We start from the raw sequence: 19,357 nt of genomic DNA, 5'->3' as shown, positions 1-19,357 counted from the left end.
ATACTGGTGAGAGGAGAGGGGCCAACTTAAACACCTGTTTCCCATTTCAGCCCCATCCGGATCACCTGTGGACTTGTTGGGTGTAGATTCCTGACTGCACCTCCGAGTTTCTCCATTTCACCCAAATTCCCAAGTAATGCTTACACTGCAGGTTTGTGGATCCCACTGAGAACCTCTGGCATAGAACAGCACTGAGAAATTACTAATCAGATCAAAATACTTTTTTTTTAAATCTGTGACAAAGTATGCAAATTTGGGCAGACCCCACCTTTGAAGTCAAATTGTCTTATCAAGTTTTCTTTATAAAACCTACTAACTCATGATGACTAGTTCAAATTGAAATGAAAGCTGAATCAGTATTTGCAAGGGATCATCACTGGTTTAAAAACGCATCTTTTCGGGGTGTGTAGAACCTGGTGAGATTTAATATATGGGCAAATCATCTCTCAGATACCTGGCACAGTGTTTCAGTGTGAGAAGGCTCCAACATGGGCTGTCAGGCAGAGGCACCGGATACGCCCCCAGGGTCTTCTGTCTCCTCAGTGGAGCAACGCTCAGGTCAATTGGCAAAGATGATGGCATGCTCTCAGGGGGTTCTTACATGTTGTTTTGGCAGTTCCGCTAGCAATGATTTTTAGATATCTGGAAGCCCCGGCTGTCACTCCAGCCTTGTTTAGTGGGTTGACAGGATGTTAGCTGAATAATCGCCAGGCACACAGTTTGAACTGCAGAGGCAGCAAACTGCAAGAAACCCCTGGCTCCAAAACAACCTGGGATCTCCATCCCATTCTGTGAGTAGTACAGAGCCCTGTAGAGCTTCCCTTGGATTTCAAATAGTATGAGAAAGGGTGAAAGGTGCCGAGGAGACCCCCCTGCCCCAAGCACTAGAAGTACATGTGTTTGTGCTTGTTTGTGAATTATAGACTACAAATGATCGGGGTTGAAAGGGAGATGGAATCGTGACAGTGAAGCAGCCTTAAACTTGCAAGGAAAGCTTGGCGAGAAAAGCTCTCCACAATCCCATGCTTGGAAATTTCCACGTTGAGCCCACTTCCATACCATGGACATGAGGGCCCAGTAATGCTTGTTTCTGGGGTTGGAGACGACTTCTTTCTTTAAGTGAAATCTCTCTTTAGTGGTTGGTTTTCGGGAGGTTTACATTTGTTACAAACATTGCTGGTGGGCATTAGAAGGGCGCTTGCCACGTGACAGGCAGGCTGGCTTGCTCTCTCAAACTCCACTGCGTTCCTCTTCAGCCACCAAGGGCTGGGGTTCAAGGGACACAACCAAAGAAAGGCCCAGGTAGACAAAATCAACCCAACAGATAAAGATGACATTGAGCTGGTGAGAGAGAGGGGAAGCAAGCCTGTCTGCAGACATGCAGGGGCATGCTTTCTCACTCCATTACTACCTGGGAACACGTATGAGGGGCCTCAAAAGGGATCTCTGTATGCCTTGGTCCTTAGATTCCATGGATGCACCCTGAGGAATTGATGATAGGAGCAGGGCATAGTTACCAAAATGTTCACTGAAGTGTATTTTTATGAGTGAAAATTTGTAGATGAGCCACAGAGCCAGTGATAAAAATAACTTCATTTTTTTGAATACTATTTGGTTATTAAAAATCGTTTTGTGCAAGGACACTCATATGTCCTACCACTGACAGTGAAATCAGGTGCAGTGGGTGCTGGGAACGCTCTGTTCCTTGGTCTCAGTGCTGATTATGGGGATGAATTCATGAGCTGCACCCTTACCACTCTTTAAGGTTAGAAGTGGTTTAGTAAAAAGAACATTATTGCATAAATTAATAACACATTTCACGTATATGTAATACACACAAATAAAAAAATGCTCCAAAATGATGTCAGTTTTACCAAGAATTTTTACGTTTATTATGTTGCATAAATCTGCAATGAAGATGTGCTGTTTCAAAAACTTTAAAAAATTTTCTTGGCACTAAGGATCAAACCCACAGGTGGTTTACCACTAGGCCACATCCCCAGCCCTTTTTTATATTTTTTTAGAGAGAGGGCCTTGCTGAGTTGCTAAGGGTCTTGCAAAATTGCTGGCTTTGAATTTGTGATACTCCTGCTGGGGATTACAGGTGGGCGCCACCATACCCAGAGAATATGGGCTATTTTTATAACATGCTCCAAAATGGTCATAAATACTAATTCTAGAAAGATGTCATAAGGCACAGGAAGTACCATAGCAAATACCCTAGTGCTATGGCCTAAATGATTATCCCTCCAAAATTCCTCTGTTGCATCTTGTCCCTGATATGATGGCACAGGAGGTGGGCCTTTGGATAGTACCAAGGTTCTGAGGGCAGGGTAGAGCCTTAATGAATGGGATTTGTGTCTTCATAAAAGAGACACCAGAGAGCTCCCCGGTCTCTTCTGCCACGCAAGGATGTAGCAAGAAAACAGCAGTGGATGAACTGATAAGCCAGGTCCCCACCAGACACTAGATCTTCTGGTGCCTTGACCTGGGACTTCTCAATCTTCTCAGCTGCTTATAAGTTAACCAGCCTATTGGTATTTTGTTATAGTAGCCTGAATTGACTAAGATGCCTCATCCCCACCACAGTCAAGCGGGGGGTCAGAGGGAGACAGGTACTCCTGCACTCACTCTGTACCTTACCCCCAGACCTAACTAACAATGTCCTAACGTCCATTGCCCAAACCTTGTGGGTATGCCTTCTGTAGAGGCTCGGAAATGAGCAATGAGAAGTATCCCCATCAATGTCTGTGGTTGCTCCAATTGTAGCTCCCATTATTGCAAACTCAAGGCCACATTGGAGCTGGAAGCCAAGGTAGCATGGGGTCATTCTAGGTGAGGAAATGCTTCTCCCAAGACCACAATCTCTCATCATTCAAGTAGCTTTCAGAAGAGTCACATAGCCATGTGTGAGCCTTTGTGAGTATCATCTTTCTGGGTCCCCTTAAAAGCGTGAAGAGCCTTAGATTGGAACCTAATGGAGTTTTGCAAAAGGAAAAGTTCTCCAGAAAACAGAATCAGTCCCACTTGATTCAAAAAGGGCAGTTACAGGGAGGGTGGAAATGTCATTGCGGTATTATAGGCAGCTAAAATTTTTTAAAACGTTTTTGAGTTGTTGAGGGACCTTATTTTATTTATTTGTATGTGGTGCTGAGAATCAAACCCAGTGTGTCACACTGGGCAAGCACTCTACCACTGAGCCACAACCCCAGCCCTAGGCAGCTTTAAGGAAGGCTTATGATCCAGGAACTGTCCAAGAACTTTATATTATCCTATTTAAATCTCCCAGTAGTTCTAAGATAGATGCCATTACAATTTCAATTTTAAAGACGAGATAACTGAAGTTTGAAGACATTAAATAATGTGGTTTTTTTTTTTTTTTTTTGGTACCAGGAACTGAACCGAGGGGTGTTGAGCCACATCCTCAGACCCTTTTTTGTTTAGAGATGGCCTTACTAAGTTTCTGAGGCTGGCTTTGAACTTGCACTCCTCCTGCCTCAGCCTCTTCAGCTGCTGGGATTACGGGTGTGTGCCATGGCGTCAGGTCTGTTCAGGATTCATGCCCATGCAGCCGACTGCAGAGCCCACGTCCTCGGTCACTGCATGACAGGGCTGCTAAAGTTAGGGATGAAATACCTCCAAGGAAATGTCTCTGAGCTCGTCAGGGTTCCCTGAAGATGGGGCAGGAAGGTGAACTTAGAGGAAAAGAGGGAAGATCGAAGGGAGATATGGAGAGCCTTGTTTGACTTTAATTCTTAAGTAACCATTATGCAGCCATCATGCTGGGATAAGTTGTTCAAAGAATATAGACCTATGTCCCAATCCTGGTACTGCTTCTGGATAAGTTCAATTCATCTCTTTGATCTTATTTTGATCCCTCTGTAAAATGCGGTTAATAGAACCTATCCTGCAGATCTGTCATAAACATTGAATTTATGTCGGCAAATTTGAGTTCGGTCACTGGGATTTTATTTGCCTGTTCCTGGAGCCAGGTCCACGGAAGGGTCTTGGTGGCCCTCACATGGACAAGCTGAGACTAGAGAAGGTGGGGGGAAACAATGGAACAGGGTGCATTTGTACTTTGTACTGACATGTCTTTCATATGACTAAGCTCGGCTAATTTTAATATTAAACTCTAAACAATACCCAGTATTCCTGGAAATTGATGGAACTATGAAGAAAAATAATGCAAAAGAAAACAATGTCTTGTCCTCACCTCACAAAACATAGGCAACTTTTTGGCAAAATCCACCACTCTGGTGATTGCTGGTGTGATGATTTTTGTAAAATGGCTGAAGGCTTCCAAGTCCACCTTCCCACCTTCTGGGGCATTGACTATTGGTGCTTGTCCAATATCTTCCGGCTGAGGAGGAGAAACAAGAAAGATTTAAAGGACAAAGCTGAAGGGAGATAGAATTTCCTGTAGTTCCTGTGTGGCAGAAGAGCTTTTCTGAAATGACTTGTTGCTGTATTTTCTGATTTCCATCTCGTTTATTAACAAACTGTAGTGTTCTCCCATCAGTTGTCTTGGAACAAAGATATGTCTTGGTCATTGCCTTAATCAGCCATCAGTGATGATGTTCTCAAGATGGTTGCTAGAGAGAGAGGGAGAGGGAGGGAGGGACTGCTGAGCCAGTGCCCCTATTCACTGCATGATGAATTCCAGAGATGAAGTGTTCCCAAGGTTCAGCCTAGGAGCTCAGGTGGGTAAGCTCTTCAGATGATGGGGCAGGAAAGAATGAGCTAGTAGGAAAAAAGGAGGAGGCAGAGGAGACAGGCACTTGGGGTCTGTTTTCGCCTGCACAAAAGGTGCATACCTAAGTCCCTGGGATGGTGTTTTTAGAGTGCTGCACATTGTGTGTGTGTGTGTGTGTGTGTGTGTGTGTGTGTAGGGGGGGAGGTGGGCACAGTGGGGCAGGGATGCAGCCATATGATAGGCTGGCTATTTCCTAGCAATGGTGCCCTGTAGATTAACTAGATTCACTCTTGCTTCTGACCCACGCTCCTTCCTCTCAGTGGTCCAGAATCTAGTATGAGGTGGTATCCTGCCAAGCACTGAGAGGGGCCATCTCTAGGCTGCCTGTAGGGAACCCAGTTGTGCGAACCTTAGGGCAGTGGGGCCAATTTGTCATTCAGTATCCCTAGGACATTTTTCTGCTATTTACTTGAGGCTTTCCACTCAAAGGGTGGTACAGCTGCATGGGTGTCCCCTGGAGATACTTTAGGCCCCTCTCCAGACTCAATGGTACAGAATCAGTATTTTAGTCGGGACTCCCCTGTTCCCTGCCACCCTCCCTCAGGTGACTTGTGCACATGGTCCATGGGAATATTCTAGCTCTTCATTCTGCATTCTGTGTCTTCCCTCTCTCTCTCACACTGTCACCCTTTTTCCTATGGGAACAACCTTCCCCACTGTCCTTTCTTGTCTTTGTGATCCTAATAACCACAATCTGTGGACTAGAGTTGAGGCAGCCCCCGCTGCACTGCCCTATCTCAGGTGGTCCTCACCCAAGCCCTGATTTGCAGATGAGCACAGCAGGGCTCAGGCAGGGTAAGGTGAGCCCTGGTGGCCCCGACTCCAGGCAGCAGCCTTTCCAGGATCCCTCACCTGCCCACCCCTTTGCAAGGCTCTTCCCCCTACGCTCCACTACCAGGAAATAGATGTGTTACTCTTCAGGCTGCCTTTGCCCACCTCTCCACCTGTTCTTCAGGAAGTTTTGAATGTCACCAAAGAGATCACAGATCTTTGGCCTGCCTGATGGTGGCCACCTTTGCCTAAAGCCACACTTCATAGTCCAGAGTACGCAGGGTAGAGGGTGGGCAGGAACAGACTCTAGAGTGAGTTGAGCAGAACCTAAGCCCTCACTTACAGAGTAGTGACGGTATTGCCCATGCCAAGGCCTGCACCAGGCACTGACCCACAAACTTCACCAGAACCACCAGACTTTTGAGACCCTCCCCCAGTGTTTGTGACTCTGTCGGGCAGGGGTAGAGACTGAGAATCTGCATTTCGAAGTGTCCTGGACATGCTGATGCCACAGGTTGGGACTGTACTGAGAGCAAGGGCTTGGGGGCAATCCAGTCCAGCGCAGAGTAACCTAGTTACCATATTTCCTCCCACCTGTTTTCTGTTGCCACTCACATGTAGCTTTCAGCAGTAGAAAAGCGGTAGATGAGTCTGTTGCCAAGTGCCAAGGTTAGTGGCAACCCAGGCCCTGCAGGTGGGTGGGGTGGGGGTGGGGCTGTGCCCATCTCGGGACTTTGATACATGCTGTATCACAGCACATTTGCATGGCTTGCTTTTATCTAGTAGGTTCTCCTGTTTTTTTTTAAATTTATATGTTATGCTATTGTTTGGTGCCTGTGAGTGGATAAAACCTGGTTTCTGTGGCGTTTTAGTGGTAATGGTTATGTTCTGGGGCAGCTGTTAGCATGGAATGTTCACAGAGGGCCTGCTTCGTGGCCTTTCTGAAGACAGAATGGGTGGAATGATCACCTGGAAAGCTCCCATCTCTCTCCTCCTCCTCAGATGGAGCTGAGGGAAAAGGTACATGCATTCCTCTTCTGAGAGCCTCTGTTTGGTGCTTTCTTCAGACCTGACTGCTCTAAAACCTTCTCATTGTGAAAATGAAGCTCCTATGTTACAAGTCTGTTATGGAGCTCAATTGATTAAATTGGGCAGGCATTTGAAAAGGTAGGGAGTGTTATAAAACTTCAGAATATATTTTATATAGGTAGGAATATTCTTAGAAATAAAAATACTTCATATAATATGGTTTGGGCCTCTCTGGATCAATCTCCTCACTGAATACTGATAGATGTAATGATTGCTCTGAAAGGAGAAATTTGGTCTCTTTTGAAATGATGCTAGTGTTAATGACTCCCGTTCAATCTGTGGGTACATAGTGTATTTGAATCACTAACAATGGCCCCTCCAAAGATTTGGAAAAAAGGACTGAAATTATGCAAAGAAATGTAGCAACTTTAATTAAATCTATGAACACATGAGAGGTTCATTTTATTTTTTGTAAAAATATATCAGAGTAGAAGAAAAAGCAACTTTGAAGTCTCTGCATATTAAATGGCAAATACAATCGCTAGAATAAACTATATACAAGGCCAAAATCTTCTAGTGTATCATTAAGGTTTATCTCCATAATGGTTCTCAGATAGAAAAAAATACATATTCTGTACATGGAATATATATAAGTAATGTATAAGTAAATAAAAAATTTATGAAAATCTACATATATAGGTACTTGATGAGTTAGATACAACCTTGTTTATGACTTCCACTAAGATTTTTCACCTACAAGGACAAAACGTGTTTTGACATCACTTGGATCTGTTGGGTATCTTACTGTAGCTCATGCAGTGATACATAAGGCTATGAGATCCATTTGTCCACATACACAATATTGGATTTATGCTAGTTCAGGGATGGACAGGTCTTTGGGTTGCAGCGGACCTTTGGGAATGCCCGCTTTTGCCTCTGTGGGTCCAGCTACCTTGCTTGCTTTTGGGTGGGTCCTTCCAACTCTCTCTGGCTTCTTGTCTGTCTTAAATGGACATACTGGACCAGCCAGCTGGCCTCACCCTGTCTCCCTACAACTTGCTTTATGCTTTCTCATTTCCCAGCTGCCTTCTCTCTAGACACTGCCTTTTTCTGAAAGTCCCACACATTTTTCAAGACCCTACTCAAATTCGGTCTCTTCCTAGACATTTTGCAAGATGATCTCAGTTCTCCCTCACCTGAGAGCACACATGGGAGTCCACATTTATTCCCCCCCCCATGCACTAGGCATTTATTACTATCACTTTTAATTGTAGGTGCATATCAAAGACAAACTTCTCAAAGGAGTTGGGAATAAGCCTTATGTATTTTTGCCTATTATGTACAAGGCATCGGTCCAAATGGTGGAGGACAGAGGCTTATTATTTAATGGAATGAATAAATGTGTCAATGTTTATTTAGCCAATATTTATGAACAAGTACTATGGGCCAGGTCTAGATCTAGATGATGAGATTTCAACAATGCAGCATCAAGGAACTTGTATCCTGAGGAAGACGGGTAATAGATAAGAAAAATACATTCACCAATAAATTTCAATCTGTGATAAGACCAGAAGTGACAGGGTATTGTCAAGGACCCTTTGAAAAGCAATGTGCAAGCTTTGACTTGCAGAATGTCAAAGGCCTGGGGGAAGGACAATTAAGGGAAAAGCCAGCACAGAAAGGAGGCTGAGATGGGTAGAGCCCAGTAATGACATGAGGCAGGTAGGAATCCCATTATATTGGCCCATGGAGAGGACACAGGCTTATTCTAAATGCGAAGGGGTGTAAACAGGAGAGAGGTGTGATATTTGTGGTTATTATGGTGTGTGTGTGCCAAAGGAAGACACTGACAACACCCATAGGTTTGGTTACAGTGGGAAAGACATAGTTTAAGATATGTCTCGGGGGCTAAAGATGCACAGAATGTGGAATAGGGAAGCCAGAGTGACTCTCTGGAGAGTAAGGATGGAGATAAATTTTTTTTTTTAAGTACAAGTATAGGCTTAGCACCTGGGTGGCTGATGTTATATAAATCTCCACCTACTGGCTTCCTGTTGTGACTCTTTCATGACTATTGTTTGTGGTAAGCAGGAAATGCTGCTAGTTGGCTCTTGGCAGACTTCTTGGCTTGACCTGGCAGCTCTTTGGCACATGTAGAGTGGGATGCGATTTCAGAGTATTCACAGGGTATTGTCTTGCATGTTTGGAGGGCTGGGACATGACTAGTGGCTCCCACTTTTCCAGGGAGGGAGAATGTACACCGTAACCACCTACGCAGTTGTTAACGGGTCAAATGGTGCCTGGCCTATTGTTATCTATTGCTTTTATGCCATCTGGAAGGCCACAGGGCAACTGAGTCTTACAGAAGTGAGATAACTGGTTTAGAAGTTACAAAAGCAACAGAGGGGTCAAACTAAAGGTGTCCCTGCCCCAGGGAGGCCCAGAAGGGACACCTGGTGGAGAGACCAGCTTTCCCTTGCTGTCCGTCATCACATTTCACAAGCCAATTGTTGGTAAAACTGGGCATTTCTGTAGCCTCAGAGATTTGAGAAAACTACAATATTACATGATTTCAATGCTTTTGGAAGCGGTTTTAAAACATGGCTTGTGCCAAAGTTCCCTCATGAGCCAAATACTCTAATTTTCTCAAAACTCAAATATAGATTTGAAACCCAGGTCAAACCACCCGTCTTTTTTTTTTTTTTTTTCTATCTGGTCCTAGAGTGAAAAAATGATGAAGTCGTTTCGTTTGGGGTCAAAGTTAACTTACTTTTCCAGATTAGTGAATCTTGTATCTTTTATGACAATATATAACTTTTAAACCCCTATATTACTATTATCATAATAGGCCTTTTCAAATATTTTTCCAAAACAAGATTGGACATCACATAAAAATCGATGAGATAATTTGTGAAACAGTGTTGAAAGCACCCAAGAGGTGGTGGTCAGGACTCTGCCATGTAGGAGGTACAAACCCTAGTGCATAAGAGCCTACTCAGTCCCCAGACACCTTTCGGTACATGTATACCCTGTAACAAAGCCAACTTTTGGAAAGGATTCTTAACGTCCTTACAGGAATAATGCACTGATCAAAAGGCGGAAATGTTCACTCTGAGCATAAACACTTAATTTCGTATGGAGTATGTAATAAATATATCTGGGACCAGGGAAACGGTATGTTTAACTTAATTTTGAGTTCTGTTCATCTATTACTGTGGTAACAACCCCTTCCCCCACTAGTGGCTTGAAACAATCACCAGCCCCTCATCCAGCTGCCATTGAATGGCTCTGTAGGCTTCTATCATTTGAGGGTTGTTTTTTTTTTTTTTTTGAACTCTTCTGGTGCCTGGGTTGGTTGGGAATCTGCTTTACAAGTGGCCTCTGGGCATGGCTAGCTTGGGCATCCTCCCAGTGACCCAACCTTAGAAGCATCTCTTCTGCCCTAATGTGCCATTTAAAGGAATCATAGACCAGCCCAGGTTCAAGGAGGGAGAGAGATTCTCCCCATGGGGTGGGGGCGGGGGAGAGCGGGCTGTGTACAAAAGGAGGAGAGAATGTGATTGCAGCCCTTCGGGTGGGAGTGAAAGGAACATGGTCCCCCAACCCGTAGGAGATGCAGGCACAGACTGTGATGGACTGCTAGAAATGATGGTATAGATCACTGGGATAGTAAAGGAGTTCTAATGTCCCCCTGTGAGAATAAGTGGCTTAGAGAAGCACTTATTTATATTCGGATCAAGAGGGACAATTTCTTGACCTGATCAAGGAGCCACAAAAAGATTTCATGCCAGCTTCATCAGGGAGGGAGACAGGTGGGGTAAGAGACTGCTTGGTAGACGGTATCCTCAACAAGACCCTCTTTGGCATGGATCATCTTATGGCCCTGCCAGAAAGCTCAGGGAAAAATCATGCTATGCTGTCCCTTTCTTGGTTATTTCTGCACATGATCAGACCCATGACTGGCAGAAGGCTCTAAATTAAGGGTACAGACTCAAGACAGATTGTCCTGTCTTTGAAGAAACCATGGAGAGGTCTGATTATATGTTGGGTTACAGGTTTGTTTCTTAGCTTGCAGACATGGCTTGCATGTCACCTCCTCAGAGAGCCCTTTTCTGTTTAAGCACCCTACTTGGAGAAATGAAGTCCTCCCACTTCATTCATGAGCACTCTGTCCCATCTTACTGTCTTTGCACTCACCACTAGCATTTGTCTCCCTGAAATGGAATGTAGCTGACATAATCACTTCCTGGCACACAGTAGCTGCTCAGTGACTTCCTTTAGTGACAGCTGAGACTAGTATCCATTTTCTTTTGAAAGTAAATAAAATTATTGAATTACCCTTGGGAGAAAAGTTAAGAATTTGTCCCAAATTTTCTATCAAGCTTGGAATTCAGCTTGAATTCCATTATTGGCCACTACTTGAAGTCAGAATGTGGCATTGGGCCTGAAAGTGTTTTATTTTGGGGGGGGGGGCGGTGCTTAACCACTGAGCCACGTCCCCAGCCCTTTTTTGTATTTTATAGAGAGACAAGGTCTCACTAAGTTGCTGAGGCTGAACTTTTGATCCTCCTCTCTCAGCCTCCCAAATTGCTGGAACTATAGGCATGTGCCATTGTGCCCAGCTTTTCTGAAAGTAGTTTCTAAATGTTCGTTATGACTGACATGTTTGGGCAAAGGAGGGATTTAGGGGTATGGTTAGGCAGGACTCTATCTTGCTAGGCCCCCAATACATGGAGTGGGGATGCACGATTAAGGCATTATAAGGCTGCCCCTCCAAGGTGCTGTGTCTTTGGAGGCTTCTCAAGTTTGTGCAGGTGGCCAGGGAGGAGCATGGCTCCTAGAGCCTGCTGTACCTGCCACCACCACATACTAGCTGTGGGAACATGGATACATTTCTTAAACCTCTCTGCCTCTGTCCCCTCTTCTGTAAAGTGGGGATGTCCTCTGTGTCTACCTGTAGGGTTGGTACAGGGAGTAAATGTGTGCAAAACCCTTAGAATAGTGCCTGGCATACAGTAAAGGTCATGTAAAGCTTTGCTAAATGTTGCTGTTAGTGGGAATCATTAACAAAATACTGCTATTGTCCTTTCATTACAGCCATCAAAGCCATGGTTTCATAGCAGGTGGATTAGGTGCAAGCTTTTTCTTTGCAAAAACTTACTCTAAGGTTGTTATGATTTTAAAAACACTGTTGCATTAAAATGTTGAGGGACAAGCCCAATGATACCACTGTATCTGCTTGTTCAGATGGGCAGGCACTTGGATGTTCCCTAGAGACATGGACTCATAGACTATCTGATGCCAGAGCTTGGCCTAGTGCTCAGACAGGGCTTCGTGTCATAGCTTAAAAACAGGATCAGTCTCTGAGATGGTGAGTCCATCTAATGAGGTGGGCAGAGAGCGTGGACTTGGAGTCAGAAGTTTCTAGTGGGCTTTTGGGCCCAGTTGGCTTATCTAAAAAAATGGGGCTGGTGATCCCAGCTTAATGTCAAGCACTGTGAAGTCTAAATGAGCAGTGGGTGGGGAGAGCTTTCACAGCTGCCAGCTTTTAGAAAAACATTAAATGCTAATATTCAAGGGTCTAGAAAAGTCTGTTTTTCCTACACACCTTCCCTCTGTCCCTACTTCCTTATTTTCATAGTCTTCCATTAATTTCTTTAAAAATTTTGACTTCTAGAGGGCTGAGAACGTAGCTTAGCAGTAGAGCACTTGCCCAGTGTGGACCTCGGGTTTGATCCCCAGCTCCCCAAAATAGATATACAACAACATTTTTGACTGACATAATTTTTTTTCTTTGTGCGGACGATGGAACCCAGGATTTCATAGGCAAGTGCCCTATCACTGACATAAAAATATATTTGAGGGATGGAATTAAAGGCTATTCTTAAGGATTAAGAATGTATACAGTGGGCATGTGAGGGAAGAAAGAATGGGGACAGGGAAAGCTGGCAGGTCATGAAGTTTACCAGGGAGTTGTTCCAGGACAGGCCTCATTAACAGCAAAAGCAAACTGAGGCCAAAGGCCAGAGAAACTGCTTTGGAATTCAGTGAATCACAAAGAGTAGATGGTAGGAGAGGCCATTAGGTCTCACATAGGCAGACTGCAACTCGGAGGCCAAGAAACTTGCAGAGCCAGGATTCAAATCAGGCCCATCAATAAGATGGGACAATAATGGCCACATCCTTGATCTATGGGAACGAGTCGAGTTGAGATGGAAAATACCTGGTGTGTAGGTGATCCGGAGCCGTGGGAGGAAGCCTTACCAGGAATTTCCGTTTCTGCTTCCAGTGGCTGCCTTGGGCATTGGTTGCCACGTGGGCTTCGGTGACGGTTTTGATGAGTTCCCATTCCTCATCTGTGGGCTCTGGCTTGTGCCCGATGGATTTCTGCAGCTCTTCCCGTCGTCGCTTCTCCCGGTTCTCCTCTATCAGCTTCCTCTTGGCCAGCCTCTTGCTGTCATCCAGCACCACTGGGAGGGAGAGAAAGATGAGACCTACAGATGCTCCCAGGACACAGGGCACCCTGCATGTCCTGGAGCCTCTGGGAGGGGCCGCTGTGGCACAGATGGCTGGGTAAGGGAGTGTGGGGGTCACATTGAAGCATTTTCTCCCTTTGGTAGCAAAGTACCATGGACTAGCCATTGTCCAACATCAGCCCAGGAGCAACTCTCAATGTCCAGGCAGGTTCTCAATGTCCTGAGGGAACTTTGGCCACTGGGCACTGCGATATGACAGAATATAGCTCTTGCAAAGAGCAGAGAGGTGTGATCTGTACTACCCATAGGGTCACAGAGGCACATCTGTCTAGCCAATCTGAATTCACTCTCAGGATTTCTATTCTCTCCACCTCCCTTAAAAAACTTCAGGTTAAGGAAAATGTCCTGGAGCAGTAATAGGAGACTCTTAATTCCTTCTTCAGAAACAAACAAAAACCAAACCACCCCTTAAGGGCTAATTGGAACATGGCTGGACCTCACAGGTACTCACTATGCATTATTTTCTACTTGATCAACCCTCAATGGTAAAGAACCTAGTCTTTGGAATCTAGAAGGACTTTGGTTTGAATCCTAACACTACCACCATCTCGCTGTGTGACCGCTGGCAAGTGACAGGCTCTCTGAGGTTTCATTTCTTCTTAGGTGAAATGGAATCAATAATACCCACGGCACAAGGTATGCAATGTGATAATATACTGTAGGTAATCAGTAAATGTAGCTACAACCTTTTTTTGCATAATAAGAACAGGTAATAAGAAACCTCTATTTCTGTGGTTAATTTCTAAACCAAAACCATTGCACAAGACTCAGTAGCTATTAGTGGAATGGAAAAGCTCAGGTCTTATATTCCTGAGTCAGTATTTTTAGAATTGGAAGAGGCATTAAATGTTATCTAATTGAGCTCATGGCCCAGGGTTCCTGACTCCAGTTCTACAACATCATTTTTCTAGAGCTACTTGAAGACGCGGCAGGGAAAGAAAAGAAGCAGATGTAGCAGGAGGAGGGGAACTAGGATACCTGGAGAATGCACAAATAGAACATCAAACCCCAGATGATCCGGACTGGATTTTCAAAGTCATATAAGCATTTACAAATGCAGAAAAATGTGAATGAGCCCTGTTACATCATTTGGCTCATTTACTAAAGGGTAATAACACCTGTAGTCCCATTTCCCAAATGCTCCCAGTGTGCCAGAGATTGCTGCATTTGATAAACACTATCTAATTTAACCCTGGATACAACCCTTGGAGGTAGACACTGATTTCAGAGAAGGGAAAACCTGAAGCTGTATGCCACCAGCTAGCTAATGGCACTTGTGGGACTTGAACAGAAGTTTTTCTGCTTATAATGCCTGAGCTTGTAACATGCCTTGTGAGCAGGAAGAGACACTCAGAACTTATTTCTACAGTAGGATTAACACCGAGTTTTTTTAACCCCATAAATTTTCAGATCTTCCCAATGAAACCATGAAATAGATGTTCAGTAATAACTGTTCATTGTAGTGACACATTTAAGCATTTTGTTCCAAGTCAATCATATTCACACATTCTTACTGGGCATATTGTTGGCAAGGGCTAAAGTCTTTAAAAGATAAGGAACATTCGCAGCCAGAGGTAGGGATTAACTCAGGATTTCCAGCCTAACACCCTAACCCAGCCCTCTTCCTTTTTGGAAGGTTCTCTACCCTGTCTTATCAAGCAAAGTGCGACTATTCTGTGGATTTATTTTTTTTTCATTCCTCCTGAGAGAATTCTATTTATCATATAAACATAAGCCATGAGTATTTCCTCCTGTATCAGGAAGAGTCCTTACTGCATTTTCTTTTCTCGGTTTTCCTTTTTAACTAATAGTTGCAAGCACTCGTGGATGTGCAAAAGTTAATGGCAGTAGAAATCACTGATACTGAAGCCTGGTGGAAGGGAAGCTGCACATGCTGAGTGACACAATTATTCTTTTTAGGATTAATTGAAGCGACTGGTATAAATCCCTTGTACAGTGTGGGGAGGAGAGACCCCCCCAGGGCTAATCTTATCACCATATGCTGTGGCACTTGGAAAACTGGGCAGGACAACTTCGGCTCGAATGTCTTTATGGCTAAAAATACAAGCAAGCCACTGAGAGATGACTCATGCAGTAGCACTTGACTGAATTCTCCAGAAACTCTTGAACATGATGTTTTCCACCAATGCCCCATCTCCAAGAATGCCCATAATGTAAATTCCAATTTCTGCTTCTGGAAAAGTAAGGGGACGAGTTGCCAGGGCTCTGAGCATATGAACCCTGGATATGAGAAGTTACTGATCAAGGTCAGTGGACAAGACCCCTCCTTTGTAATGTGCTGCAATCTGTTGCTGCATGCACAGCAGGGATAAATTTAACCCCTTTCCTTCCCCCATGATCTGGATACTTTGAGAGTTGATAAGATGGAAGTAGGATGAGGTTTACAGCTCCCGCATCCCCTTAGAGCTAAGCCTAAACGGGAACACCAGGTTCTGCACACAGGGGTTCCTGCTTGCTTTTCTGTCTGGTTGATCTTGCACCAAACCCTTCCCCAATCAACACTCCTCAAAGAGGAAGCAAATGAAGAAGATCTACTTACAATCTGTTGCCATGCCAACATAGATGCATTTCTTAAAGCGACATTCCTGGCACTGATTTCGCGTGACTTTGTCTATAACACATTTTCCTTCATATTTACAGGAATAGGATGGATGGAGATTTTTCTGAATTGTTCTTCTAAAGAAACCCTACATGAAAAAGAAAAACAGATAACAGTTTCATATTTTCTAGTTAACGATTCTGGAATTTTGGATCCACATAACTATGAGATCTTGTTTTGGACCTTAACCTGTATTTGGGTCTCTAGCTTTGCATCCTCAAATATAGGATGGTAGCCCCAAAGTGAACTCCAAGAGCTAAAGGAGATGTCATAGGATTGCAGGGTCCATACTTTTTTTTCCCCATTTATTCAAGGAAATGAAGCTAATAGGAGAATATAGCACTTGTTTTTATTATCTATACATTGAATAATATAAATTATTTCATAGGGTGTTAAGATGATGTTGAATTTAAGCTATGGGGGACTTTAGACTGGAGATTAAAAGAGCCAAATGCTTTTGAGACTTATTAGCAATTACTTGGTAATTAAGTAGATGCATTAAGTGCCTTTAGAAATTTAGTTTAATTCTTGTTTTGAGATGGCCAATTCTTTTAGCCTTTCAAACAACAGCACTTAGAAGAAAATTCTGGGTTTTCTATCACATTTCCCCCATAACTAATTTCTTTTCTTCAATGTTTGTAGACATACACCCACAAATTCAATTTGTTTTTCCTGTCTGAAGGATGCTATTCAGTTATAGGGTTGGGTGACTTACATAACATTCTCAAGGGGATTGTACCCGAAGCTTTCTGGACATGATTCTGAAGTCTTGGCAACTGTACTCTAAATTGCAGGAACTGATAATGGCAGCACTCATTGTGAGGGCTACGTTGCAAAGTGCTGTGGACACGAATGTCCTTCTGTCTTCCCCCATAACCCTGGGGGTGGGGCTGTACTCTTAATGTCCCCATCATTGGGATTAAAAAACTAAGACTCAGATAGGTTCAGTTGCTTGCTTCGCAGTAAGTTCATGCTGTAACTTGATCTGCAACCCAGGAGTTGTAATCCAAATCTTATTTTGCTTAACTGCTTACATGATATGAAATGACTTTACTGTATTATTTGAGTGAACAGAACATCACTAGTTCCCCTCTCACTTGCCCCTCCAAAACATTTCTTTTATCTGTCTTGGCAGACTGGCAAGTTTGAAGGAGTTGGATGCTGAAACTTAAAGGGGGCCTCTCCCTTGTTAGAGAAGTGGTGGGACGGAAATGCCAGCTTCAGCCCACGTTTTTGTTATCCTGGGTAATTTTCTTTGGCTTTGGTGATGTCCATATGCCCACTTTGCATTTTCCTCAACAGACACAAAAGCGCTTCCTTACAATGAAAAGGTCCAACATAGGACGTTATGTTGGCAAAGCAGAAAGAAAATGACTGAGACTTATAGGCTTGATTTGGGGGCCTGTGTGTAAATCCTTTACTATTTGCATTGTTCAAGTTCATAAGGGGAATATGCAGTTACAGGATCCATGGAATCACACACGGGTCAGCTGGGTGAGAGGGCAGCAGTGTTGCTGTTCAGGATGGGCAATTCCTGAATAGTGTCAATGTCAGAGCATGTCACAGAAGTGAAATGTAAGCTGCGCTACAACCCCCATCCCTAAGGAGGACAGAAGAGGGCTAAAGAAACCCAGAGATTACAGGCAAGATGCAGGGCACAGGCTCAGTGGCAGAGCGCTTGCCTAGCATGGGTGAGGCACTGGGTTCAATCCTTACACCGCATAAAAAAATAAACAAACAAAGGAAGGCATGCTGTTTATCTATAACCATAAAAGAAAAAATTAAAGAAAAAAAACCCTTCAGGGCACAGACTGGAGGCCAGCACAACCTGTTTCCCTAGAGGTGGGAAAGTCCAAGACAGCCAGTGAGGATGTGGACTGGGCCGCTCAGGACAGGCAGGTGGTTTCTCCATGGAAAGCTGGGGTGACCCTCTTCTCCCTCATGTTCTTTCTGATGCCTGCTCCAAGGATAGGACTGGGTTGGGGGCATCCTGAAGAGTCAGCACTAATGAGTGGGTGAGGTGTGAAAGCCAGAATAAGGGGAGCCCCACTTCTCCCCAAGGGCCATCCTATGCACTCTCTAATGGGATGGGTGAAATAATTTCGACTTTGCCTATTCTGAAAAAAGGCTGGTGGTACCTTGCTACACCCATCATTGCGCCATCTTTCCTGCGCCTACATTTGAAGACTTTTCTTGGGTGCTTTATAGACCTATTTCCTTTTATACCCTCCTGAGCTATAATAAGGCATACTTTCATAGGATGATGGACCACTTCATCTCAGTTAAATATAAAGATGCTTGGCCTCTTCATCTTAAAAAGTGACAAAAATCAACTCTTGGGTTTTTTTTTTTTTTTTGGTGTTAGGGATCAAACCCAGGGCCTTATGCCCTGAGGCAAGCATTCTACCAACTAAGCTTATCCCCAGCCCACAAAAGCAGACTTGAATAGAAGATCTTTATAATAGTCTACTTAAAAAAATCCTTTTAGGGATGCTAAGCACACGCTCTAAGATAAACCCCCAATCCCTAAGTCCCTGGGTCCAACACTCAGAGTAAAATAATGACAAAAGCCTTTCTGAGGTCTTATGGAATGATGACATATTTCATTGGTTTGTTGGTGAGCAGAGGTATCCTTTTAAAGAAGTTTCTGTACATCCTGAGAAGATGGACCTATTTCTTAGTGGTCTGAAATGATGTGCCAATCAGTGACACGGGGAGCTGAGTCTTACCCTCCTAGTTCAGTATTTTTGAAGCTCTTAAGCTTTGGGTCTGAGAAAATAATTGTGGAGCAACATATTTTTTTTCTTCTACAAAAGATGCATTAACAACTAGCACAAGAAAATATCTCCAAAAGATTTTACTTTTGTTAGAGCAAAAAAGGACAACATTCTATCCCATATTTAAAAAACTCGCATGTTTAAGCAATATGTGAAGCATAGCTTTGGGGAAAAAAAATCTTTTGCCATTCTTAAAAACTGACCTTTTCCCAATTTGTCATTACCAGCCTGCCCCCATCAAGGAAGCGAGGCAATCCCAGAACCAGAATTCTGATGGAGATACAGGCACAGGAGTTGAGAAAGCTGCCTTTGCTACATGATGTTTTTTTTGTGTGTGTGTTTGCTGGGGATTTAACCCAGGAGCACTTTACCACTGAGCCACATCCCTAGCCTTTTATTCTTTTTTTCTTGAGACAGGTTCTTGCTAAGTTGCTGAGGCTGGCTTTGAACTTGCCATCCTCCTGTGTAATACCAGGTGTGCTACATGATTAAAAAAAAAAAAAAAAAAGAAACCTTAGCTGAATCAAGCCCCAAACATCCAGCGGTTTTGAGAAAAGAGGAAAGTTGATTTTAGTGAGGCAGGGACATGGGTTAATAAGCTCAATTTGCCCTTTGTTTAAGTCAATTGCTGGTAATGCATTCAGTGCTCTATAAGGCATATTCAGTCTGGAGAGTCACTTTGGGGAGTTAAGTATTAAATGGAATTTTCATTAGATTCTCTCCCAGAATTCAAAATTTGCCATATGAAATGCTTTAAAAGAGTTTCAATGCTGCATAATCAGTCAGGTAAAGCCTTCTGAATTGAGGCTAATTGGTGGTGGTGGGGGGGAAGGCTAGTTTCAATTACTGAGTTTTTGGAATGAGAGAA

At 43.7% G+C, this 19,357-nt stretch overlaps 1 protein-coding gene across 6 annotated transcripts in view; it reads right to left on the bottom strand.

Annotated features, from left to right (window-relative positions):
* Positions 1 to 19,357, bottom strand: part of THRB (thyroid hormone receptor beta) — a 375,028-nt gene that overhangs the window by 8,008 nt on the left and 347,663 nt on the right. For 5 of the 6 annotated variants that reach the window (XM_081283514.1, XM_081283513.1, XM_081283515.1 and 2 more), the window contains 3 exons: positions 15,653 to 15,800; positions 12,821 to 13,026; positions 4,217 to 4,363 (listed from right to left, as the gene is read on the bottom strand). In XM_081283514.1, coding sequence (XP_081139640.1) covers positions 4,217 to 4,363; positions 12,821 to 13,026; positions 15,653 to 15,800 — 501 coding nt within the window. The remainder of the gene's footprint in view (positions 1 to 4,216; positions 4,364 to 12,820; positions 13,027 to 15,652; positions 15,801 to 19,357) is intronic. The other variant, XM_081283518.1, reaches the window with a different exon arrangement.

The sequence above is a fragment of the Spermophilus citellus genome (genome assembly GCF_964194105.1).
Source record: "Spermophilus citellus genome assembly, chromosome: 3".
NCBI lineage: Eukaryota > Metazoa > Chordata > Mammalia > Rodentia > Sciuridae > Spermophilus > Spermophilus citellus.
The sequence above is the reverse complement of the archived record's forward strand: the minus strand, read 5'-3'. Positions and strand labels throughout refer to the sequence as shown.